This window comes from Sebastes umbrosus, chromosome 2 (genome assembly GCF_015220745.1).
Source record: "Sebastes umbrosus isolate fSebUmb1 chromosome 2, fSebUmb1.pri, whole genome shotgun sequence".
NCBI lineage: Eukaryota > Metazoa > Chordata > Actinopteri > Perciformes > Sebastidae > Sebastes > Sebastes umbrosus.
Genome location: NC_051270.1, coordinates 11,451,067 through 11,478,867, shown reverse-complemented (window position 1 = coordinate 11,478,867; position 27,801 = coordinate 11,451,067). Strand labels below are relative to the sequence as shown.

The 27,801-nt window shown below is 41.7% G+C and overlaps 1 protein-coding gene across 3 annotated transcripts in view; it reads right to left on the bottom strand.

Annotated features, from left to right (window-relative positions):
- fto (FTO alpha-ketoglutarate dependent dioxygenase) overlaps positions 1–27,801 on the bottom strand; it is a 170,338-nt gene that overhangs the window by 68,074 nt on the left and 74,463 nt on the right. For all 3 annotated transcript variants that reach the window (XR_005203673.1, XR_005203672.1, XM_037747127.1), the window contains exon 8: positions 10,892–11,019. Coding sequence is in view for 1 of the 3 variants with exons in the window: in XM_037747127.1 (XP_037603055.1) it covers positions 10,892–11,019 (128 nt within the window). In the remaining 2 variants the exon portion in view is untranslated. The remainder of the gene's footprint in view (positions 1–10,891; positions 11,020–27,801) is intronic.

The following is a 27,801-nucleotide window of genomic DNA, read 5'->3' as shown; positions in this document are numbered from 1 at the left end:
ACGAACACACACACGCACATACACACAAACGCTGACCCGGTGTAATTCCTTCAGCACACGGCTGGTGACAGGAGCAGCTGCGGCCGCTACGGCAGACAGATGAAATTTTCATAACTATCTCCTCCAACTTCCATCCTCACCTTCAGGATAATTTATGACCCGCCTGCCAGCCTTGAAGAGACAATATGCTTGATATGAAATGAAGTGTTCCAGCGGTGTAGGTTATAATTAACAGAGGAGGGGAGAAAGATGTGTGTGTGGATATAGAGTGGAGGGGGGGTGGAGGTGTGTGTGTGTGTGTAGGAAGGAAGCGCCCAGGTGGGGTGGTTGTGGTAGATGAGGTGGAGAAAAAGGGAATGGATGGAGCATGTGGCGTGCATGCATGTATAATGTAAATGTGTGTTTAAACACGGCATACATTCCTCCAGTTAATTCTGTGATATAGACATTAACGACCAGCACAGGCATTTTTTACTTTCAACTGGCTGAAACAAATATACAAAACACAATGTGAAACTTTACAAGGATCTGATGTGCAGATTGTTTGTATGTTTACTGAGGCCTACACATTATAATTTACATAATTCTCTGTCATGGTTCTCTTTGTGCTCATATATTTAGCTCACTTACCACTCACATAGGGATGTTAAGATAGCAGAAATTAAGTAGTCGATACCAATACCAGTGAAAGTCCACGATTCTTGACATCAATTTGATACCACGGTAAAAAACAAAAGCAAAACAATAAATCTCACTTCAACATCCACTCCTTTATTACCTTTTTCATACTGTTTTTTGTTAAGAAGTTAAACAGGTCATAATTCTCTCTCTATTATCTATTTTATATTGCTGTGAAAACATCTCCTTCAAACAACTGTGTTTAGTCAAATTTCTCGCCAAAAAAAGGATTTTACAAGATTACATTTGAACACATCATGATAACGTAAAGTAAGAATTTACAGAATTTACCGAATTTACTGAATAGAGCCTGAACGCATCATAATGTAAATCAATGGCGCCTCCAGTTAACTTTAGCTGTTAGCTTCATGTAGAACTGTGCTGCTTACCGGCTGCTCACAGCTAACGTAAACTAGCTCTCGTCCTGTCGATTTCAAAACGGATTTGTTGTTCACAATGTGGCATTATCAGGGAAAAAATAGGTTGCGTCTCCTGGGTGCATCAATAGTGAGTTTACTGCGCCCCAAACACATTTTCTATCTTCCCCGGGATGATGGGACGACGTTAGTCTCGAGCCCTGATGGGTACCTGCCTTACTGTAGAAAAACGAGCATCGTCACGTTTTCAGAATTTTGGCATCAACTTTGTGCCGAAGTATCGTCCTCGTGACATTCCTTCACTCACAAACATTTTTTTTCACATGTACTATATTTCAGCATAGAAAACCTAAATTGGTACCATTTCCAACCTGCTATGCAACCAAGAACAAACAAGATTTAGATGAGATAAACTGTAATGACAGTGTTTTTGGTGAGCACACCCTCCACCAACCCATAATGCTATGCTCTTGCCGTTTGTTTCACATGCCTGCTGCCACACATCCTCACCCAATCATGCTCTATCAGCTCTCTGGGATGTCGGGTTTGACCAGAAAGAATGTCCTGGTTTTCGTGACTACCAGTAAAATGGGCCCAAAACCCATACCCTCCCCCTCCCTCCTCACCACATTGTCTTTTCCAAACACAAATCTTGTTTCCATATTAAAAAAGGCAGCATTTAATGGGCAAACGTCTCTGCAACAAGTGTGTTTAAACGTCTGTGGCACTTTTAATGACATTTTCTTTACTCTCTCTTTTTCCCTTTCTGTGCCACATCGTGTTGCCAAGCTCTTATACTGTGAACTGCGTAATTATGAAATGACTGTTTCCATTAAAAGCTGTGAGCAATTTAATGCAGTTGTGACTCAGTCGAGGATAAGCAGAGAAAATTAACAAAGAGAGAGCGTGATACTGATCCCTGCCAGTTGCAAGCCTTCCATTCCCACACCTAACCACAGAACGAGAGAAAGCATGTACTTCAATAGCCAATTACTGACTTGTGTGAGAACAAGGCAAGACAGAGGTAAGTGCATATTTACACGGGTAGACCTTGTACAGTAAGTAGAAGGTAAAGGAATTGCATCGGCAGTCGTCTTATTAAAGGTACATTCCTGCAAGAATAAGACATACCCTGAAGTAGTTTCCAGCCTGGGAGCTAACTGAGATGGGAGTACGACTGCAACGGCAGCAGCAGCTGTGAGGTTCTGCTGAGGTCAGGACATGTCATGCATAACTGACTGATTGCTAAACAAGGGCGGGTGCATGAGAGAAGAATTCATAATTTACAATCAAGCACACACACCTCGCAAACACACAGGCCACAGGCGATCTCGCGGCACGCATGTAACCGGTATAAGGGACCACACAGACATGTTTTAGATAAAGACAGACAAATTAGACGACAGCGTCTTAGGCTAACCACCGCGCTTGCACTAATTACAGGCTGGCCGGCGATGAAAGAGACAGATGACATGCACTTATTTGTTTTCTCCTCGAGTGCCCTGAACCGAGTAAACACAGCAACGCCGATGACGGAAAAAGTAGGTGGTACAAAGGAAAACACCGAGATGAAGAACACGGTTGTGGGATGGGAGTTCCACCCGCCGCACACAGGTGTCTGCCCACCATTGCAGCGATCAAAACCCCTGAGGTAAAGAGAAACAATGGCGCAGCCAGCAAAACTTTTGGCTGGCGACTCATGCCAAGGAAAACAGACTGAGCTCGCCTTGTCTCTTCTGCTTGGAAAACAAGACCGCTGTTGTTGGGGGTGATGTAGAGGCAAATGTGGGGCTGCTGCCTGGGAGATCTGATTAACCTGTCACCTCGGGTTGTAACTTACATCACACAGGCCTGGTTGACAACATGCCCGGACCGACCTGCCGCCAACCAGAACTTTGGTTTATGACGCCAAACAACACCATCAACCTCGCTAATTAAACCTCCTTATTGACAGGAGGATGTAAAAGGGCGTCCTGGTAGCTCACCTGGGAGAGCGAGCACCCCATGTACCAAGGCTGAGTCCTTACCGCAACGGCCCAGGTTCGAATCCAACCTGTGGCCGTTTGCTGCATGTCGCTCTCTCTCTCTCTCTCCACCTTTCCTATCTATCACTCTGTCCTGTCCAATAAAGACAAAAAAAGCCCCAAAAATTATCTTAAAAAAATTTTGTATTGCGGTATTATGTTGTGCAATACTGTTTCGATTCTCTAAAACACTTTATTGATTTGAATTAACCTCTTAAAAATCCAATGGCCCGCCGTCGAGCCCGGCCGCTTTTCGATCTTTCAGAGCTCTTAGCTGGATTTTAAAGCTAGAGTGATACTGGCATCATATTAAACTAGAAAACCTAAGGAATCCAGTGGTACCACCCATGTCATACTAACTTTTCGCGAAGGAGGTTAAATAACGCTCCAAATTTCTGCAAAATTTTGGTAGGGAAAAACATTTTCAAAGGGCTCCCTTGACCTCTGAAAATGGGTTCTATGGGTACCCACGAGTCTCCCCTTTTCAGACATGCCCACTTTATTCTACTCCCCAGTTTTTACATGCAGTATAAATGTGTTATTTTTGCCTATTCTAAAAATGGTGTATTTATCGCAATATATTGAATCGTTACCCCAGTATCATGATACATATTGTATCGCCAGATTCTTGTCAATACACAGCCCTACTCTTAACCGTACCACACAAACCCTGTTTCTCAAACCCATCCACGTAATAGCCAGCTTCCTCTCATTGAAACACAGTCACGGTAGGACACATTGCCTTCATTCTAAAATTTCAGAAACCCCACCCAATCACTTGTTCAATGACAGCTGGACAGATGACGGCTTTGCTAGAGGTCGATGGGAACCTGCGCACACTAAACCCTTGAGTGTATAAAGAGAGTGAGTTGTTTATAACATTAGAGTAATCCCCGCAGTATGGCGTCTCCATTTCTAGGGCTTTAAAGAGGTCATTGGCCACATTAGACAAGGCTGTGGTCTGTCCATCTTTATTGTAGGCACGACACTGACAATCTTTCCAACTCCCATCTGGGACAGGGGACCTCCATTGTCTCCTAACTCCCTGTCCCACCCCAGTGCAGGAATCGAGGCGGGGTCCGTCAAGGACAACACAAAAGAAATGTCACCACTCCTGGAATGAAGTGCCAGCCAACGGAGGTCTCTCTCCTCCTTTTTCTCTGCCTCTATGCGTCTCCACAGGGGTGCAACTGGTAGCTGACATCACCGGCGGGGTCATCCCCGGCTGGGCACAGCTTCAGCCTCGGCTCTCTGGCCCCCGCTGGCCCCCGGTGACCCCTGGTTTTGATGACAGACTCGGCCTTTTGTGAGGCAGCGCCCTGTCCAGGTGAGGACAAGAGAGGATGACAATAGCAGGAAACATAAAGCCGACGGAGGCTGGGAGACGGCCCTACAGGTCATGGGTCAAGCTGGACAGCTGAGTGATGAGTGCAGCTGTGGACACGTGGACCTCCTTCTCTGTCCTTTAGCTCGGCTTGCCATGTCAGCTGATGTTGCCTTTTGTCTCGGGATAAAGACCTCACTAACTCCCAACAAGTGGGAGAAAAGTAATAAACACAGGCGACAGATGTACTACGCCACAGATTCTGAGTGTACAGCTAATATAGTGACACCCAAATTTGTACGGTGGGTCAACTCCTTGTCTTTTCAAAAGGCGACTGGAGGACATTTGCCTTTTCAGTTCTTAAAATAATCAAAAATAAACACAAATGTAAAAACTACAGAGAAATAAAAGAAACTAGATGCTCTCTCATAACTTTAACTGTAGGAAACACTTGCATTTAAAAAAAGAAAGAAAAGAAAAACGGAAAATATGCAATGCCTTACAAATAGCCATCCTTGCAAAGCAAGAAAAAGCCCTCACATAAGTTTATTAGTGCAGTCCAATATCAAGTATGTCTCAATGATACAGATAAATATGATGTATTTATATGGGTGTAAATCACAGGAGTCATCACGATATATTATATTAATTCTTAATTAATTAATTAGTTCTTAAAAATGATTTGAAAATGTTATTACTGAGCTCTTTCAGATGTTTAAATGAAAAACAATCTATTCTTTTTAATAAAAAGTATAAATATAAAGTGGAAATTTCAAAATAAAGGCGGATATTAAAGATGATGATATGTATTGGTATTTTCAATTCGCATCGACGATATTGGATCAATGATCATTGAATCGATATATCGATCCAGATCAATGTATCGTTAGCAAAATTGCAGCAGTTTAACTCTTTTCAGTTACAAACGTCTTTGCGCTTGCCATATTTCTCCCACCTCTCTAATCTGATGAGGAGCTATTTCAAGCCTTGTTATGTATTACCACCCAAGCCTATTAAACACAGAACACCTCCAAACTACAGCGATTCACACACCCTGAGCTGTCCAACTGTTTCCGAAGCCAAAGGTCAATGGCTGCCTACTCTCCTACCGGCCCACACTGAGAGATGGGAGGACAGGGTTTGCCAAGTCATGCACAAACCCTGCTCTGGGTCATAAACACCTCCGCCTGTCTCCCGTCTTTCTTTTTCTCCTCCACAGAGGTGAGTTGGGTATGCACTCTGTTAATCTTTCACTTCGGACCCGCTTGCTTTTACACTGGCCCGCCGGAGAACAGAGGAGGGGAATGAAAGAGGGGTAGTAAAGGACGAGAGTGGATAAAAGAGCAGGAAGAAAAAGCCATAGAGAGGGCCAGATGGGCACCTTCACAGTCCATTTATCAAACCCAATGTGGCCCTCCCCCTCCCCTCCCCGCTGCTCTCATGTCCTAAACCCCCATGTAATTCTGTAATGATTTTCATTATCATATAATGACCTTACAAAGCCTACAGCAGTTTGCATGGTCAGTACAAAACTCGCAGCTGTTCCCTTCAGTGTTTGCTCGCCGGCTGTGACAAAGCTTTTCTTTATGTTTTTTTTTTTGTTGGTCAGAGCATTGACCTCTAGGCACCGGAAGGTCAGCATGGGGTCACCTCATCCAGGAGGTTTAAAGGTAGTCATACTGTAATCATACAGATTCAAGATAACATCACACAGAGTATCTACTGTAAGGAAGTTCAACAAAAACAAAAACTAAAAATAATTTAGCCACCTAAAAGAAAAGCCCACTTAAAAAAATGTATATCAGTTTCAGTGTACGCTATATTTAGAATATTTTTGCCGGTTTACCTTGCCGTGAGACAACCCTTTCCGATTGGGAACTGAAGCCGTTGTATCCGTCTATGTTTTCCCCAAAGCCACTACACTCTTTTGAAAAAAACTGTATTATACTTCGCAGAACACGGGGGCTGCCTGTCTACCACTGCCTCTATCGGTTAGTTTGTTTGTACTAGTGTGTGACTTTGGTGAATCTGAACTAACCAAAGTCACACAATAACACAAACTAACTAACCAGTCAAGGCAGTGGTAGAGCATCAACTCCTGTGATCTGCGAGGTTAACATTTTTTCCAATGGAGTCTGGTTGCTTTGGCGAGAGAATAGATAACGGCTTCAGTTCCCCCTCGGAAACATAGACTTGAATATCGTTGGATTTTGTATGTACGTACTTCCAGCATTTGTAACGATGAATTTATTTTGTATTTGCGTAGATGTGAAACAAAATCTATGCATTTTCAAAACCTAATAATTCCAGTATCAAGTGTTTTGAATCTCTATAGTTCTGGTGCCGCTGAGACGTGCCATTTCTATCCTAATAGGCCTGTTACCTGGGGGGAGTTGTGCCTGGCTCGCTCTTCAGTCTGCATACTTTCTGTGTGGCACATTCAACTCCTCTCCTACAGTACAGCCACCCACCCACATAATAATCCATCTATTTCCAGGGCACTCACGGGGCATTTACCAAAGGGACACGGAGGGCAGCATCTATCAAAGAATTCGCCGTGTGCATCGGGAAAACCCGGTTACCAGAAAAGCTCATAAGAATAAAAAAGCTCTCATAACTTTGTTGGCTCCGAGTGAATGAATGGACTGCTCCTGCTAGCGGGGCGAGCCGAGGCATCACTCACTCTGAGTGCCTATAAGTCACTCGTGAAGAAGCACTGGTCACCAGGTCCAATTTCTCTTTCTTTGCTTTCTTGGTAGTGCTAAAAATGCCCCGGAGGCAGAAAATGGCAGCGAGCGGGCCCACGTTCAGAGTGCTGCTTTAACTGGTGTTTAAGAAACAAAAGTCAGCGAGAAACTTAATCAATCAGTGCTGGTTGTTTATGTTTATGTGCCTCTAGCAAGAGTCATCAATCATCCTTTTTTTTCTTTTTTTCCATCCTTTTGCAAGCATTATGCGCTGAATGGAAACTATGGAAACAAAAGGCGGTATTATGATAAAAGCCTGCCTGTTGCATATTGTGTGGAAACCTAATTAGGATGCCAGATATAAAAGGGGGAAAAAAACAGCAAAAAGAATAAGCAAATTAATTTCAAAAGTCCTATTTTGGTGAGTGCTTTTATGAAAATAAATGAAGGTTTAAATACATCTGAATGAAGTAAACTAAATTCCCTCACTGTGTGTCTGCTTCTGTAAAATACTGTAATTGAAAACAATGACTTTGTCTCTTAGTAGCACGCATAAAGAAATCTTTTTCTAGTTTTCTAGCGAGGTGATCCTTAACCCTCATCAGCCGCGAATCTCTAATCAGTACCAGTGCGTCCCACTTAACATTGCACATAGCCATGTGTTTAGTTTTGTGTAAATGAGATCTGTTGACAGCCACTTGACAGGATGACCCCTGGCTTTTTTGTAAGTAGGGGGCGGTGGGGGTTAGGGATACACATTTAATGTGTGTAAAGGGGAGAGGAGGTATCAGGAGCAGCTGGAGTTCAAACACATTGTGTGGGACGCTTGCCCTCCTCCAAAACTAATCTAATCAGTCTTTCACTGCTGATAGAGTAAACGTCTGTCTGCCCCGCCGACGAGGACGGAGCATTTCCTGTCCTGGTCTGTGATACTGGTTGTCAAGATCTCTGGGGTTAGACGTGACTAAAAGGTGGCAACATTGCATTGTGGGTGGGTGGGGGACATCGCTGATGTTAGGTTGGGGGTGGCGAGATGGTTTCTAGCTTTCAGCACCTGCAGCTGGAATGCACTATCAGAGCCGGCCCTACATCAGAGTTGTGAGGCGGTGGGCGTCGACACGGCAAAGCAAGGTGTTTGGAAACAGCCTGTTTACAAGGCTCATCTGGATGGGGCATAGCGAAGGGTCAACTAAGGGGGACAACTCAAAACAGAGGGGCGCCACGAGGGCAGCAACACTGCAGGAAGTCGACATATATCATTCAAAAGAAAAGATGTTGCCTTCAGGAACTTCTAGTCTGATGGATTCTGCCCCTGGCACTTTTGCTTTCTTTAGGCTCTGGATCATGTCTGGTCCAAAGTGTGTGTGTGTGTGTTTGTGTGTGTGTGTGTGACAGTGAGGTCAAATCTGTTGATAGAGACAATAAGCATTGAGACATATTTGAATGCAGATCTAGAGTATACATGCATGCCAGTGTGTGTGTGTGTGTCCTTGCTAGTGCTGATGGGGAGAGTGACTGAGAGAAGGAACAGCTAAAATAACAGTGTGTTGTGTGTGGTGTGTGTGTGAGGCCCGTCTTTATCTGAATGAATGGCCAGTGTTCTAATCCGTGAGCTCTCTGCCCTTATCTCGAAGGAAGGAAGTGACTGGGCTTATCCAAGACACACGTGTCGTTGTGATAGCTGTGATAGCTGCCAAGCCCAAGGACCACAAGCAAACACCGACTACAACACAACATATCTCTGGAATTCACATCAGCTCTGGATGAAAGCAGGACCAAGGCGATGATTCACAATTATTTTTGCTTGATGATACGATCACAATAGTTAACCTGACGAGTCCCCACTGTGAGGCTTGCAAATGAACCAATTGGACTCACTTGCTATAATTCAACATGTCAATAGGTCCTTCCAAGCAAAATGAGTCATCACGCATCACCACAAAACTCTCCTTTTGCGTTGTTGTGTGCGTCAAAGTTTTGGTTGTGTCCAAATTTTCCTTAAAGCTGCAGTTAGTAACTTTGAGCAAATATGATAAAAAGTTATTTTTATAAAATTGTCACCATATCCTGACAGTAGTGCATGAGACAAATAATCTGTGGAAAAATCATGTGCCTCTGTGTCCTCCTAGTCCTCTTAATGGCATTTGCAATATTTTACACACGCCCGAAGGAAAATAACCAATCAGAGCCGAGCAGTCTCTGGACAGCTGTCAATCACTGCTCGTGATTCGTGAGACTCGCAAACTCCGATCAAACGGTCAAAGGCAGCGCGGAATATGAATCAAGATTCTGTTACTGTTATGCCTATTTCTCTCCTCAAATGTTTTCAGAGACATATTTTAGTGTACTGTTTAGCTGTCAAATGAAAACGTTTGTGACTCGGCTGCCATGTTGAAAACAGTCAAGCAAAAATCAAGCACCGGTCACCGCCGGACCAAACTTTCTGGGGGTCTGTGGCACTCTGTCAAGGAGTCTGTGAAATAATTAGTTATGAATTATAAAATTGTGCTATATCATTAAAAAGTACACATCTCTAGATGGGGACCATTTGCGGCAATAAAACAAGCATATTCTGTCCATTACTCCGACCCATGTTAGCTTTGTGCCAATAGAAACTCTGATGATTGTGGCACATCACGTCAATCTGTCATGAATCAATCACTTCTCTCAAGGTGCAACGAACCGTTCCTGCCGCTGCTGCTTAGCTTATTAGCCTGCTAGCTAGCTGGCAAACATGGAGAAATATTTGAGTCAGTCCTTTTTTTCAAGTGACGCTAAGCCCAAACTAGCTAAATGAAGAAAATGTGTCATGTGTCTTAAGGTGCCAGCGAACGAAGTCATGACCAAGCTAAAGCGACATCTGATTACAAAGCACTAAGAATATCAGGGCAAAACAAAGTGGTATTAACATGATTCAAATTGAAATGTCTTTCTGTTTAGAAAGGTCTTAACAGGACTTAAGTATTTAGGTTGAAAAGTTTTAGAATACAAATAGTTCCAATGGCATCTAAGAGTATAAATGGTAGTAAGCATTATGCATAATTGGTGTCGTTGGTAAATTTCCTGCCCGTTAAGGGGTCCCTGGCCCCAAAATGTTTAAGAACCCCTGAACTAAAATATGTTTCTGAAAACATTTGATATAGTGACAGTTTTATAAAAATAACTTTTTTTTTATCATATTTGCTCAAAGTTACCGACTTCAGCTTTAATGAAAATATTTACCTCTGTTGTTTATTGGTTATGATGCTCATGTAAACTATTCACATCCTGGGTGTTGACCCTTGACCCCAATGTTTTGCGTGTGTTATTGGTTGTGAGTCAGTTGTAACCCCATAGTTTCATTAACTGAGAGGGTTAATAATCACCATTAGTGTTAATGGTTTCACAAACAACATGTTCTCGCTCAGTTTTGGTCAGTTTAACTGTAATGGATATTTCCGAGATTCCCTGCTCGCAACATAGCCTATATTCTATGACCTTGTTTTGGGGGAATCAAGGCAACTAAAATAGAAATATGTAACTATTCTGAGCAGCCCACTGCAAAACATGTTCTCTTTGTGTAAAAAAAACAAAACAAGGTCATTTAACATAAAGTTTGAAATATGAAGCAGAATAGCTCATTTCAAAAATGAGTTTGGAGTGATTTTTCTCATATTTGTGTGTGATGGTGTTCCCATTTTGAATATGAGACAGCGCTCATACTTCATAGAGTGTCCTACTTTACCTGTCTCACACATCCGTCAGAGATGTGTTTTTTCGAGGACCGGTGGAAAGAACAAAGTTGGTGGTACATTGTGTTACCTGTCTCTCCATGTCTGTCTTTGCTGGTGTCTGTCTGTCAAGGCAGACAGCAGGGTTTCCGCCATCTCCCTCCTTCCCTCTCCTCCCTGGTCCTGCTCCCCCTCCACCGTATCCAGGAAGAGCCTCGTCTGGAAAAGAGAAGCAGACGTAGAAACTAAATGAAAAGATGTGTGAATGACAGTATGACCTTGACCACTGGAAAAAAAACACCATTCCATTTACTGTAATGTCCATTTTCAATACAAAATAAAATGGTCTTCTTCACACAGAGGCTAAAATGACATTGGTTGGTTTACCACCCACTACATCAGAATCAGAAACAGAAATACTTTATTGATCCCCGGGGGGCGTTACGGTTGCTCTTATATAAACATAAAGAAATGTAAGAAAATAGAAATAACGGAGTATGTAACGTGTAGATTATGAACACAATGCTACAATATATAACAAAATATATATAGAGAAATATAAGTAAATAGTAAAAATAAAAATAAGAAATGAGAATATAAGAAATATGTACACCTATTTGTATTAAGACATGCAATATTTAACATATTACCACAGTGCAAATAAGTAAATACAAAATGCTGATAAGTGGGATCTATTAAGTGTGTTAAATATAAATGCATGAAAGGTATAAATAAGAATTAGATAAGAATATTTCTTGAAATGTACAGTATAAATTAAGATTTAAGGAATTATTGCACAAATTATTGTACAGTTAAGTTAAGTCAGTATTGTATATAGCTGACAGGTGATATAAATCCAGGATATATAGCAGCTGACGGGGGTGATATAAGTCCAGGAAATCCATGATTAAGACAACTATTTGGCCGTATTAAATTTTCCCCTAAATATTAAACTGCATTGAATCGAGTGGAACGACTACCTGAAACAAGTCCTGCCATCCATGAGCTTCTATCCTCAGTTTAGAAATTACACAGCTCTGAGCCAAGACTCCATTATAACATCCCTGGGACGGCGACATACAGTAAGTCTAGTATAAAGTCAGTTTCACATCAGAGGATGGGCAAATTACACCCAATATTAGAGTGTGAGTCAATTAATCACGTCCTGCACAGCACAGTGTAATGTGTGAGTATCCCCCTGTTGAACATGAATTACAGGCCGGCTTAAAGTGTGACGTGGCACATCAGTGCTAATCTGAGACATCCTGGCAAACCTTCGCCTCCAAGTCCTCCGCAGCCTCTAAGCTGGTTGAGAGGGAGTCAAATGAAAAAGGATCTGGCAGCCCAAATTAAATGCAGTGCTGTCAGCCACACTCAAATCCCTCTTTCTCCCTCTTCTTCTCTACCCTTCACAGACTCTCTCCCTCTCTGAATATCCTTAAATGTCTCCCCCCCTCATCCTTCTCCCAGCCTCTGAGAAGTGATGGATCTGTAACTCTGACTGACTCTGACGCCTTGTTAAGAACAGTCTCTTCCTGTCACATCCGCCAGTAAAGCACGTTCATTTCTTCCCATTAACAGTCACTCGCCTCCCCAGTCATCCGACCCTCTTTTCAAAAAACCCACAATGTAAGGGAACCTTCATTTCTTCCCCTCTCCCTCTTTTTTAATCCCTTTCTGACAATCCACCTGTCTGTCTTAATTCACGTGAAGATAGGTTTGATTGTCTGTGTGTGTATTTCCAAAGGAAAGGAGTGTGATTTGCAGCAGAGTAATATGCTTACTTCCTCCACACTGCACAGGACAGGTGTCAAAACATGTGGCGGTGTGTGACTGATTACACCTGACTCAGAGGAGACACCAAAGATTACGGTGACCAGGAGGAAGCGGGGCCGGCTGTACTCCCTACGGAAATTGTACTTTTCGGTTTGGATCAAACCCCGTCCTCCCGGGATGAGTGTCAGGCTAAGAAAGTGCCAGAAAGTGCATTCAGACTGTATCACCATCTCAGCTAGTAGACATCACATTGCCATGCTGGCCGTGTAGCACAGTTTCAGTGTCTCAAGCACAGCGCTGATGAGTAAGTGATTCATAGTTGATCTGAAACCTGCTCTGATGTGCTTCTGAGCTTGCTTCAGCGATTCCCAAAGCTGGTCTGGGGACAGAATGAGTAGCAACAAAGGAAAGACAGCACAGTCCAATGAGCTTATTTTAAAGGTGCTAAATCAAAATAAAAATACAGCCAGTAAAAGACAAATTCCGCTTGGGGTGGTGGTCGGGGACAATTGATGGGTCAAACAAACACAAAACTTTCACCCAGGAGAGCGGCGTTCGTGTCCCGTGTGAATCCAAAAGTCAACTTCCTTGACTTATTTTTAGTTACATAAAGTAGCGTAGTTAGGTAGGTTACGTAGCGTTAATACGGTGCGTACATAACGTAGCCTTCTTAACTACGTAACAAACATACATATCTAAACCCAAACCACAATCTTTTCCTAAACCTAACCAAGTTTATTTTGAAAAGACAGTGTATGCATGGAACATATCCTCATACAATGTTTTGTATGATATGTTACAAAAAGTTATTCCTCATTTTGTGCACATTTTCCTACCGATGTCCAGCAACACGTGTCAATTTCTGCTCGTTAAATGCATACAGTCTTTTCAAAATAAACTTCTGTTTTCACAGGAAACAACTTGGTTAGGTTTAGGCAACAAAACCACTTAGTTATGTCGTGGCTTGGGCGCAACTTACGTACGGAACTTATGTGACAAATAAATCAATGTTGACTTGACTTGGTATCACACGGGATAGGGACACCGGTCTCCTGGGCAAAAGTCTGTTTTTTTTTCCATTTTTTTGTTTTCTTTATACTTTCTGGTTCACGACTACATGGATTACATACAAATTGATTTTGCGGGATATATACGAATAACAGCACATTATTTTTCGTAGGTATAGCTAGAACGGTGTATGAGAACATCCTGATGCATGTAACGAGCAAATAATTACACCTGGAAAATTGACAAATGCAAAACTGACACTAGAGGGGTAAGTAGAGTATCATAGTTTGACGCGTAGGGCCACTGACCAAGCTGCCGTATTTGACAAGTTGGGAGTTAGAACGGGTTGATAATAAATTGAAGGCCAAAAGCTTTTTGTCCCAATTCAATGATGATGATGACAGAAGTCACTAAAATAGACCCCCACGCCCGCCAACACACTGAAGTCTGCTCACCTCTTCCATTAAACACACCGGTGACAACTTTTGCTTTGTGTGTGTTCATTTGTGGGTGTGTATGCGAAAGCCTCTTTTTATGTTTGTTCTCAGCTAGTTTTTGTGAGTATAGGTGTGCCTCTGATAGTGTGAATGTGTGTCACCAAGCCTTCCACTTGTGAAATGTGTGGACGTGTGTTTGCGTGCCAGAGTGTGTGTGTGCGTATGATCTTGTGTTTAGAAGACCCGGTGCTGAGAGAGGCCTTCAGGTTTAGCCACAGGCTGATCCCCAGGCCATTTACACACCCCACTGGTTGTTTACTGGTCAAGCCCGGCCTCAGTCAGCCACAGCAAGACCACAGCCCTTTATCTCCGGGCCTGTGTTAGCACTAATCAGCCCCCTCTTTCCTTCTATTTACCCCATGATGACAGTAGCTATCCTCAGCCTCCACCTCTCTCGGCCTGATGCTGACCACAGATGTCCCCCTGACCCAGGCCGCATCTCGAGGTGAACAAGAGGACAAGGAAGGACCTGGGTGCCTCCATCCCTGGTCCCCAGATCCCAAACTCAACCCTGTCTATTTTACTACAGATAGGTATAAACATTTCCGGCCCTGTGCAGAAGCAAGGTAGGTAAACAAACACGCGGCCAGGCTGAGGTGATATTTTGGTTGGTGGGGAGCTGGAGAGATGATAACGTTCCAAGCGAAGGCTGGCTGGAGGGCAGCCTGGGGCGGCTCACTAACACCTCGAGCCAGGACTGTATCTTAACACCAACAAGCATCTGTCTATTCCATCACATAACAACGTGTCACTCATTCTACACAGAATAATAGAACGGGAAGATTGTTTGTTGCTGCACACGGTGCAATATGGCGTACATCCCTTATAAACTTCACAGAATAGCTGTTACGGGTCACGTAATAGCTCAAAGGTAGGAGGGTTTAAAAAAAAAGATGCATGCAGAGCTGAAGGTTTACACGCCATAAAACAGAGCTACTAGCTAGAGAAACTGTTAACACCCCATGAAATGACTTAGCTGACTTTAGACCAGGACTTTCAGGGGACCCAGAGCACTATTAAGCTCACTGGCACTCTCTTATATTGGAAACCTTTTTATGTCTACAGGCTACAAACGCTTCAAAATCTCCAAATTTACCTCCTTTTTTAACTATTTAAACAGACATGGGTGATTTGTACACCAGAATAGACCATCCAAATGATGGGTGATTACCTAAAAAGGTAAGGCAGTAAACAAAATCACCAGTAACACCATACATTCCCCAGATTTTGGCTGGTCTTACTTAGCCACCATGGTGCCTAACACTCCTAAGTGCACCTCTGTCTGTCAGCCTGGCAACTTCCACGCCTGTCTCTCTGCCACTACCATATGTAACAGGCCCAGCAACAGGCCAGTAGACCTCCCTGTCTCTCTGTGTGCCAACAATCATGTCTGTGTGCCCATATGGAGGCAGGCATGGCCCTAGCCAGTAATCCATCCTCCTATTTATGACTGTTGAGCCACCACTGGGGGCTTTAACTCATAGTGATGGCATGCAAGCAACACAGAAAGCAGTTCTATATAAAAAAAAATAACATTTACTGCATTATGGTGGCAATCTAATCAAGACTGACTTACTCTAGACGTGTTTTGGGAAAAATCAACCTTTTATCTGCTGATCTACTGATAATCTTCTGGCCATGGACCAATTGTGTGGCTGATTTTGAGGAATTACATAGTATCTGGAGCTCAAATGGAGTTCACTCTGCAGTACAGTATGTTTGTTTTGGTTTAAATCCGCCAATGACAACCTTTCTTTTTATAATCTCTGTCATGGCAAATGTATCTTCTATAAAGCAATTATCTCGTGATGAAACGAAGGAAATGTTTGGTCATTAAGACGACGACTAATGCTGTATTCACACCACAAGCGACACAGCACTAGGCTAAAAGTCATTTTCACTGGAAGCTGGTGACATGAAGCTACAAACTGACGCCTGACATTTGTCGCTGCATGACGGGCTACAAATGATGTTGAGCTGGTTTCAACCTTTCAACACTCCAATGACGCAGTGAAGCATTAACCAATCAACCAATATCGTATTTATATTTAACAACATAAGTACGTCAACGAGCGTTTGAGCAACACTGCAACAGCGTTTCGGCGACAATGTAGCTGTCCGCGCTTGTCGTTTTGTTGCTCGTAGTGTAAACATAGCTTCAGGCCCTGTTCACATCTGGTATTAACGTGTGTCTTGGGTGGATGTGGCCATATGCGGCTCAGACCACCTCACAATGTGGTCTGAGCGATCAGATCTCAATGAGTCCTCAATGCATCTTGGGTGTATTCACCCCTGTACTGTACAGGACCCGTCCACTTGCGATCGGATCACCAAAGACGCATGTTAATGCCAGGTCTGAACAGGGCCTCAGAGCTCTGCTGGTTTTAATTTTAGCCATCCACTAAAAGACAGATTTATACTTGAGGATAACACAAGGTGAATAATTTTGAGCAACACTCTAACATCCAGGACAGAGAACCACATTTTCAGACCATAGCAATGACATGAGATTTGTAAAATGATATTACCTTTTCTAAAACCTCTGTTACCAGTTCTGCTTTTGCTGTAATATCTCCTGAACTTGACTTCCTCTTGCTCACCAACATGGCTCGCACTTCAACAAGGTATCTCAAGTTCAACCCCTTTCTCCAAATTTTCAGACACTCCACTGACTTCTGCCACAGTTTAAGCTCAGCTGCTGTTCTGACATCTGATTTCATAGGCCTTGGGAGTGGGAGTTTGGCAGACTCCATCTCCCTCTCCCCTCTAATACAAGAAACCAATATCACTTTGACCGCTGGTGGAAAAAGGCATCAGGCACCTTGCTCGGGGTAATGGATAGCTTCTGCTCACTGATATATAAACAACTGGGGAGCTGTGATCCTGCCAGGACCAGTTCCAGTCTGGACAAGGGATCCATGTGTATTTGCTGCATGCCACCGTCTAGTTACTTTGCTCTTGAGGGGAACTCTCCACCGGTGGAAAAATTATATTAGCCCGGGAAGAAATAACCCAGACCACATTCACTTTTCTGTGACATCACACTTGAAGTCATAAAAAGTGTCTGTGTGTGGGATTTTTTTCCTGCCGTCTGCCTTCTGTCACATGATTACAGATGGTTCAAAATTGAAGCATATCTGAAATTAAATTTGTTCAGTTTCCATTACGTAAGATTGGTTGATAAACACACAGGTGTGTGCATGTCTGTGTGTGTGTGTGTGTAGGGGAAGAGTGAAGGATGTCAACATTGCTGGTCAGGGTTGTCTTCCAGTCTTTGAAGCTCCACAACCTTTGATATAATCAAAGAAGAAACAGTAAAGAAAATGAGGGAAGCCAGTTCTATAAAAATGTTCCCTCAAAGATGATTCAAGAAAGTCTTTTCTTTGTGTGTGCCTTTTGAATTATCTCTGCAACTTTGAGCAGTTCTCACAACTGAAACTCACAGTTTCAGCACTGACTTTCAAAAAGGTTTGTTGCAACACTTCTTTGCCGTTTGTCCAAATAAATCATTACAACATTTAAGACATGTTAAAAGGCAGACAGTGTCCACTTTATTAGGTGCACCTGTACAGTGTAATGCAATCCAATGCAACCATTCTGCTATAAAGTCGACTTTTATGATGCCTATAATGTTCAGTTTCTGTTGACACACTCATAGAGGTGTAAATTTAATTAAATGTTTTCACATTGAGGTCATAGTTAGTGATGGTGATGTACTGGACTGCTTTATATTCAGAGGTTGTTCTAACATTCTGGACTAAAGATTTAATACACCTCTCAATATAATGCAGTCCAGTAAAACACCACCGTTCTCAATAATAAACATATAATTTAATTTTCTTTTTTAATTTTTATTTATTTATTATTACTATTATTATTATTATTATTATTATTATTATTATTAGTAGTAGTAGTATTAATGTTATTATTTGTATTTAATTTATTCATTAATATTTTATTTTTTTATTTTTTTGTATTATTTAACTATTTTTTTCAATTATTGTTTTTTTTGCTGTTGTTAATCAAATGCATATCTTTAAAACCAATAAAATTAGATCATAAAAAAAAAATAGATGTTATGGCATGGCGGTTGTATTGGATTGCATTAGATTGTACAGGTGTAACTGATAAAGTGGCCACAATAGTACTACCCATTAGTGATAAAACTCAACTCTAAAATCTAGATTTTATAATTTCTGGAAAGATCTCTAAAACAAAGCCCATCTAGATGTTTGTACGACAAAACAACATACTTCAAATTTCTTAGGAGGACATCTAGAGATCCCTAATTTTACTCAGCGCATGTGTGTCTGTGTGTTCGTGTGTTCTCGCAATCTCCATGGTGATAGAAACCAAGACCCTTCTGCCAGATTGACCCTTGCAAGGTCGCGGGCACCATCAATTATGTCAGCCAGTAAAATGGGCTTTGCTTCACACAGCAGATTATATGGAGTGTAAAACATTAGAAAAATGTGTCTGAACCACCAGAGCAACATGTTTGAAGTGACAATGGGTTGGGGTGGGTGGGGGGGGGTAGAGACACTCCCAAGAAAGGGAAGACCCCTGACAAGTGATTTTGTTTGAAGGCATTGTAACACACTCAAGTGGGCAGGGATGCTTTCTATGGCCCCAACGGCACTCCATCTTCCGGGCAGAATACAAGCGGGATGGAAGGACATATGCTTTCCACAGGGTCAAATGAAGCAGAACTCACAGGCTTTTGTGGCGCTCCCTTTCTGGTGGCGAGAAGAAAAGGCAAATCTGTTGTTGGGTTGTAGTCCAATGGGCCCACAAATATCGCATAAAAATTCACCGGCCTGTTTCTTGCGAGGCTTTTGTCTCGGGCCTCATGATGAGGAGTGTGGATCCAGTTGGCCTTAATGGCTAAACCACATAGTTCTTAGTCTGAATGAGCTGTCCAGCAGGCTGGGACAGGGCACACACACACACACACACACACAGACACACACTCCTCACTGGCCTGGCAAGAATGCCTCATCCATCCATCACAAGAAAGCTCTGAGAGGCGCTTTGACTAATTCGGGACAATGAAGACAGAGCTGGACAGAGATGTTTGCGATGAGCGTGACACTCAAGCACCTTCTGCTCTGTTAAAACCCTCTTACTCTCTTTCACTATATGAAAGCTGAGTCGAGATTCTAGCTAGATAGCAGATTGCGATCAGCACCTCGCTCTCCTGCCAGTAAAAAGCTTTTTGCTGACTGGGGTCAAAGCCAGCCTTTTCCTAAAGCCCCGGAGTTACAGTGTAACACACACTGCGCCATACTTCAGGTCTTCAAAAAATGCTAAACCAATAAAAAAAGGGTTTCCATCCATCTAGACACGCATACAGGTTGTTTCTTTTTTTTTTTTTTTTTTCAAAGGGGGGAATATGTCTGCAGGGGCTGAAATGTGCTGCTAACAAAGTTTTGATTGACTACAAGAAGTCTGAAGTGATTCTTCAGTTTTTTGCATCTGGCTGAAAACTATGGAGCGAAACTAAACAGGCCTTCTTATATGTCTAGTCTGACATCAATTGTGAATTACCTAGAGAGGTACAGTTAAAAAAGAAAGACTATGTCTAAAGTAGACCAGATTAGGATCTGCAGGTTCCCTACCATAAAAACACTGTCCAATGCTGTTCAAAGCACTATACATTATGTGACAAAAACAAAACTAGAGTGTGTTTAATCTGCTGCTTCCCTATAGCTCCGTTGTGATTAGACTGGCAGCCTTGTTGCCTTGAACAATTCTCCCTACACTACGCGGCTACACAGTAATAGACAATGGCACACACCATGAAGCAGTTACATATAACTGGATTATGGACCCACATACTCTATATACGATGCTGTCCACTTCAATCTGGCAAAGAAGTCAAAGACACTCCAGCAGTTTTTACATTTAATACAGTGTGTTCAACACAAATACTCATATATGCTCTAAAAACCAGCCCTCCACTGTGGAGTGTATTGATCTAATTAATCAAAGGGAATTATATTACATCATGTACCTAATTATTACAATGAATCAAAAATCTATATTACATTGTATCTTGGCATCATAACGCAGTCAAGTTCAAACTTATTTTCATGTCATTTATGTCTGCTGATCGTTTGTACTCCCGGGTTTAATCTTTCGACAAAATACACCCTAATTGTAATGCTGTTCTGCAGCCAACTCTTGCTGTAAAGTGTTGAAACTCTTGATCAGTATTTGAACAAAACGCCTGAAGACTTTTCAATCAATATGTACTTTCAAATGCATTACCATAGCAAAAAATAAATAAAGACGTAACTATTTCAATTGACGGTACTGAAAGGAACAAAAAAACACTGGATGCAGGGAAGAAAGGAAAAATATATTTAATCTAATATGTATATTCTGTGATAAATTAACAGCAGTAACATGTACAGTTTACACACAAATACCTCCTCCACTCCTTGAGGGTAATGACAGAGGCTGTAGCAGGCTCAGTTGTAGAGCTAGAGTGAAGGTACTGGAATCATATGAAAGTAGACCAACCATGCCATGCTAGCATGTTGGGAAGAACACTAAAGAACGCTACAAAGTTACGCTAAATTTTGGAGAGGTAAAAACTGGCATGTCGATTTTGAAAGGGTTCCCTTGACCTCTGACCTCAAGATATGTGAATGAAAATGGGTTCTATGGGTACCCACGAGTCTCCCCTTTACAGACATGCCCACTTTATGATAATCACATGCAGATTTTTGCATGCAGTACAAATGTCTTATCTTCGCCTATTCTAAAATGGTGCTGATGCATATTTCTGCATACTGGGGCCCCTAAACAGTCTTGGAAATGCATAAATTGGGTATGACTGGGAAGCTGAGACTCTCGTGGAATCAATGAGCCCAATTGTATTTATGTGTGATGATGTTAGTCCCCATAGTAGCCGTTTCATTGTAGTGAGACCATTTTTTTTAATTTGACCTCACTGTATAAAATGACCTGTGGTGACCTCTAGGATAATAACAGCCTCATCAAACTTTACAACCAAAAACTAGAGACCTAAGACATTCAGAGGATGGCTTTCCTAGGTAGATTGACAATAAGGGGGTTTCTGAGCAGTTTCCAGAACAGAAGTGCTCGCCATCCAATCACCGAAAAATGTCTCTTGATACCAAATCACAGCATGGCTTTTTCTATGGTGTTCCTCAAGGTCTTGGTGTCTTAAAGTGCTATTTTGGAGGGATTTATTGATCATTTTTAAAAATTATAAAATGGTTGAATTTAGCATGAAATCTGTGTAACAAATGGTCTCAACCCAAAAATTGCTGCAACAACTTATGAGACATAATTGCCCAAGCATGGGAATGGCCATCCCATACTTCCATCATAATGTTCTAAACCCTTATACACTTTTACAATTTATTTTGAATAATTCATGAATGAATTAATATTTTGTTATTTATGATTTACGACCAGAACAACTTGAAACACACTTCTGAGCTGCATCTCAAATTAATCTTCAGGTTTCCAGCTTTCAGATGATGTACACCACTTCTATGTGACATCTACTGTTGACCTGCTATCTCCCCCTAAAAAAGACAAAAATGGTTCTATAAAAAAGAGGAGTGGAGTGGACGAGATTAAATGTTAAAAATTCATTTAAAAACTGTTTAACAAGTGATGCTGATATGGTGTTGCTACTAGCTATCTGCTGGTTATCTCTACTACTACTACTACTTATTAATAGAAAAGGGATTACGTTAGAGTTACTCAAGTGTTTCTAAACACACCTGTTTTTCCACACATTTACACAGTATACTTTGTCCCCCACCACTGTGTTATGTGTGTACGTGTGATTGCTCCCCACCAAGGGAGGCTGATGAGAGTAGCTAAAGGGTGTTTATGAGACTGTTAGCCAGGAGAGGATGCCGCCCTGCAGCTCTCGCCCAAATAAAAGAGCCATTTATTACATCCAACATGACCCTCTCATTACACACAAATAGGAATTAATGAGCGCTATATCGGGCGCTCCCAGCGGAGCGAGGCGGGGCCCGCTAAAGGACCGGCGTTAATTACATTGTCCTACATCTCACCCATTTAACACCACCCATCAGATCGCTCTATCTGCAGAAGGAGAGGAGAGTGGAAGAGATTCGCTACCTGGAAGGATGGCCGCTCGCAGCTTCAACGGTGTGGTAGAGCCCGAAAATGAGCTGTGTTGCCTTCCTGTCTGCTACTGCACTCTGACATCTGATGCATATATGTGACTCATTTCTATTTGCTATGTGTCAAATTAAATTGCTCAAAATAAATATCAAAATATATCATCATATCATGGTGGGGTTTCTTCTGTTTTTGTGACTGCCTGGTTCTTATTTTCATCACTTTCATCAGTTTTACCCATCATTCCCTTTGGTTATGAACACAGGCTATATATAAGAAGTGGACGTAGTCACCATGACGTCACCCATTGGTTTGTGGACTACCTTTTTTTACCAGTCAGATATAGAAATACAGCAACACTGGTAGGCACGGCATCTATGTATGTGAGTGATCAGACAAGTCCAGTGAAAACAAAGTCATTAACCCAAACAGTCCGTTGTAAAACTCAATTAGATCTTGCACAACAACTTCTTGGTTCAACTTTGAATTACCATAATTGCCGTGGTTCTGCATGCACACAGTTTAACAATGCGATGGATTATAACGGACACTTTGGGTGTGTACGCTTCTGGTTTTAAAAGTAATTTAAACACCCATAGTTAAATACTTAGGGATCTGTCGGAACACCGACGTTTCTTGTCCAACAGTGCTCCATTGTAAAGGTGTAGCTACCAGTGTTGGGATCTCAGCAGTGAGATTGGAGGGTAAAAACGTAACTGATAGGATTGATGGTCAAAACTACAAAAACAGACCCCGGGTTGTGAAAAAAAAAAAAGGGATTTTCCTTTCAGGCTTCACATGGGAGAGAATCTGCTTTACCAGAAAACACACATCTTAGGTTTGATCTCTGTTGGGTTATCCTCTTCATACTGTACATGCCATGTTTTGAAAGGTGCACAGACAAAAAAAAAACGAGGCATCAAACTTCCCAGAATGCTCCCAGGACTTGTACTTCCTCCTGACTGTACTGGCATCCCCTTACAGCATCTACAGCATCAGCTTTTCATCTCTTTCTGGTTTACTTTCTCTCGCACGCTTCCAACTTAAATCTTTACCGTTATCTCTCTCTTCCCTTCACCTCTGACAACGCCACACCCTCCCTCACTTATTTTTTTTCCTCCTGTTCCACCTCCCTAAACATCCTCCACTTCTCCCCCAAAAATGATACAATTATCATCCGCAATCTCTTCCCATATTTCTTCCTTTTCTTTGCATTTCTTCAAGCGAGTCAGACAATTTTACACTGCCTTCACATCAGGATTGGCCCATTCTCTGCACTCATTGTTTTCACAGGAGGCTTTATGTACTTAAAAACCCAAACACGATAGCTGCTCCGGTGATTCTGAAGAATTAGAGAGGTACTAAGTGGTTAGTATTTTGCTATAAGAGATGCAACACTCGAACAAAAAGCTGATTAAGGATCAAATTCTCACCACATTGGAGACCTTATGGAAACAGTTTCCTCAATGGAAAGTTCATATTTTTTGCTTAGTTTTTGTACAGCCTTGTTTTTTTACTCTAAGATTTTTTATCTCACCTGTGTGTAATAATTCCAGAAAATTGCTTGCATTTATCCTCCCTGTATGTTCTATTTTTGTCCCTAATTAGGTTTTTTAGGGTGGGATTTTTTTATTGTTCACTTTGAGGATCTATAGTTGGGGTGGGCTGTTTTCATTTTCATTAATCTGTTTTAATTTATTGTTTCGCTATGTGTGGGGGATATGAAAGTCCTCTGAGACTGTGACTGTGATTAGGGGCTGCACAAATAAACACTAAATTAATTCAAGTTGACACGCAGATAAACAACAGTGAGGATATCAACCACAGGACCCGATGAGGATCCAGATTCGAATGGTTTTAATAAAAGTGCGTGAGTTCAGAGTATGAATTCCTATTTTTGCTCTCTCAGCTCAACATCTCTATGTGTGTATTATCATCTCAGAATACAATAAATATTGACAAGTAATATGACAAGCTCTGGCCATGTATTCAATATGATTAATATTCCACTAAAACGGCATAAATTGAACAAGACTTTAAGTTATTTTCTTTGCTTTTAGTGACAAATCAGAGTGTTTTCTTGCGTCTGTGGTAATTTTCTTGTTACTCCACCACTTTGACACGATTGCCTGCGAGAGTAAACAATTACACCTGGATCAAAGTGCTGGAATAATTATATATCAAGAGGCGCTGGTTAGTGGTAATGTCTCTAGTCAGCTATAAGAGGGGCGGGCTTTGCTATGAGATGCTCTGAAATCTCTCTTTCATCTTTTTATACTTTTTTTCCCCCCATCAAGGCACTTTTCAACACACAAACACACACACACACACTCCTTCCTTGCATCTCCCTCTCTGTTGGTATGACACAGGAAAAAGCCGGGCCCTGCAGCCAACCCCGCCGTCCGCACTGAATGCGATTAAGCTGAGCAGTGATTAATCTGGGCTGCCCCATAATTCCTCTTTACCACTTTAATGGATGTTATCTCCCCTCCTCTGAAGGCTTATCTTGCTGATCGGGGCCAAGGATGAGGAAGAGGGAGAGGAAGAAGAGGGGGTGGCTATGGGTAGAGGGGAGGGGGAGAGACTATCAAACTAAATCCATACAGGGGTAAGTAAATGAATAAGTAAGTAAATAAGTAAGTAAATAAATAAATGCAGGGGATTGAGGAAGCTGCTAAGCGGATAAGGCAGATCAGTCTCTGTAAAGTGCTCATTTGTTTTCTAAGAAGACGAGACGAGCCGCCTTCAAAGCCTGCTGATGCAGTAAAAACACTGTCAACATCACAATTCACAGACAAACAAAATAAATTATCCAAACCGCTGTCAATAAAACTCCCCCACCCCCTCATTGTAAAGACGAGGTGTACGCCATACTGTAGCTGACAGTCATGGGTACAAAGACAAACATACATTTTCGATGAGCTCATTTTATTTCACAAATCGCGGTTACGCAAATCGATGGTATTTGTTTCAGTTGCGGTTTCAAAGTTGTCAAAGTTCCTCTGATACACTTCAAATCCAGTCATCCACAACCCCCGAAACAAGTTTGCTCATGTCTATTGTAACAACTCTCCCCACCTTACAGTAGCTTCCAGGACAATCAGCTACATCCTGTTATTGAGAAATAATTACACAAGTATGAGGAATGGTTTTAATCATGTTACATGAGAAAGTGCTCCCTGAAGAAGAGAGGATGAGCTGGTGTAAGGTGTTGTTTCTCTAACAGACATTATTACACGGCTTTGGTGAATACTTGATTCTGATTGGTCAATCACGGCGTTCTACGGTCTGTTATTTCTTTATAGCAGACCGTTGCTATGTATAACAGACCGTTACTATGGTCACAGTTCTGATGTCGGACTCTGGCGGACCGTTTTTGTGTCAAATTATTGATTTCTTAAGTAAGTAGCTGTGTAATAAGTAGGATAATGTACAGCTAGCGGGTCATTGTTGTGAAATAAACCCCTTCAGAGCGATGCAAGACCCCTCGGGGTTACAGCATCACCGTGTCGGGTGTTTATTTCACTACAATGACCCGCTAGCTGTACATTATCCCTTACGTAATACACACCATGAACTTTACCTTTATATACTTAACATACTGTTTTACAAAATGTTACACCTCTGTGTATCGATACAGATCTCTTACTTCTCTATACATACTACATTCCTGTTTACACCTCTGTGTACATATATTACTTCTCATCATGCATATCCAGTACATACTACATCCTGTTTGCATTCAGGTTTCCCATCTGAAATAGTCTTCCGCAAAATTACAAATTTACATTTACATTACTATCTTATATTTACTTACTATGTTTATATTGAAACCCTATATTTTAACTGCACTTTTATGCCTTAGATTATTATTTTGCTTTTACATTTACTTGTGTGATTTCCCCTTTTATATATACATATCTTATGAGCATTGTTGAAGGAACCTGAGACCAAAGATTTTCATTGCCAATGACTGCTTTGCTGGAATTGACAAATGACAAATAAAGAACCTTGAACTCTGACACAAAAGAGCAATTATGATTGGCAACTGAGTGTGCAAGTCGTCTCTTTTCTTCTACTGTGTAACATTGAAAAAATATTGTACTAATGCAATATAGCTTCAACATATAGCTTCAACATAAATCCATGAAAGGAGAGTGAAAAAAAAAAGTTCAACTCCAGCAATACTCTTCATCTCAAACTTCTTTTAAACTTCACTAAATGGATACCACTGCTCGTTGCTGTGTCTGTCCCAGTGTTTTTGTCCTTCCATCTCTGTGTCCTTGTATATAAATGCACATGTGAGCCGCCAGCCGAGAAGTGACAGGGTTAAATCTGTTCGTAGCTCTTTTCTTTCCCCCCGCTTCGGCTCACGGCGATGTTGCAGCGAGATTCTGTCATAGACAAACCTCTGTGGGATTCCATTCACTACTAGTGTACATCTTTAGGTACAAAGCTGCGGGCTGCATTGGCTCCAGGTAACATAAACGCTCCCTTCAAGCCACCGCGTATCTGCCCATGAAAATTCTCTAAAGGGGTTTAAGCATTTACGCAGAACACTATCAGGCACCGCCGAAAAATTCAGCTTACCCTGTTGAATAGGGACTTCAAAGAGAATTGCAAATACCTTTGCACCGCTACATTTTCTCCCCTCTCTCTCTCTTCCTCGCTCTCTCTCTCTGTCTCTTCCTGCTCCTTTTCATTTTATATTTCCAAACACAAGCCGCTGCGTGATGTAAAATGTATTATCAGCCATATATTTCCTCTTTAAATGAATAATAACAATAATCTTTGAGTAATTTCTTTTTTATGTGGCTCCGTCTAAATAGGGCAAAGCAAGCGAGCTAATATAGAGCCGCGGGTAAACAAGGCCGTGCAATAATGAGCGCGTGGATTAGGCCTCTAGTCTATGTTGTGCGATAAGGAAAGAACAGCTGCGACTATCCAGGTAACGGCACGTATTGACTGTCAATGAAGGATAAACTACTGTGCAGCTGCACATTTACTTCTTTCATTCACACTGTGGACACACTGCGCACACACATGGACACAAACACATACAGACATGCGTTCACACACACATACTGTATATAAGAACCACAAAGAATTGGGATATAATAAATGCATAAGCCTATTTGCACAGTACAGAGCTTAAAATGCAAAACAATATGATGCATAAACACAGTGCGATTTAATGTAAGAGATAATAAATGGCTTCATAATGAGCAATATAAATGGTCTTTAAACACTTTACTGCTTAGTTCACACTTGTAATTAATCTGGGTTCCATGTGTGCATATAAAGTGGGTATAAAACTCGGCCCGACTGTGTGAGTAAAACGAAGCGATAGAGAAAAATGACTGCTGGTAAACATCTGCGACACGATTCAGCTGTGGCCTCTAGCTTTTCGAAATATGCTGCCTTTTTTCCCCTCAGCAGGACCGGCACGGCGAGCTCTCCAAATAATGCATTAAAAAAAAGAAATGCTCCCTGAAATTATTTACGGTAAAACGCACAACAGAAACCATAACATTTATAATGTTTTACAAAGCCATCAAATAAGTGGAGAGGGGATTAATTGCCC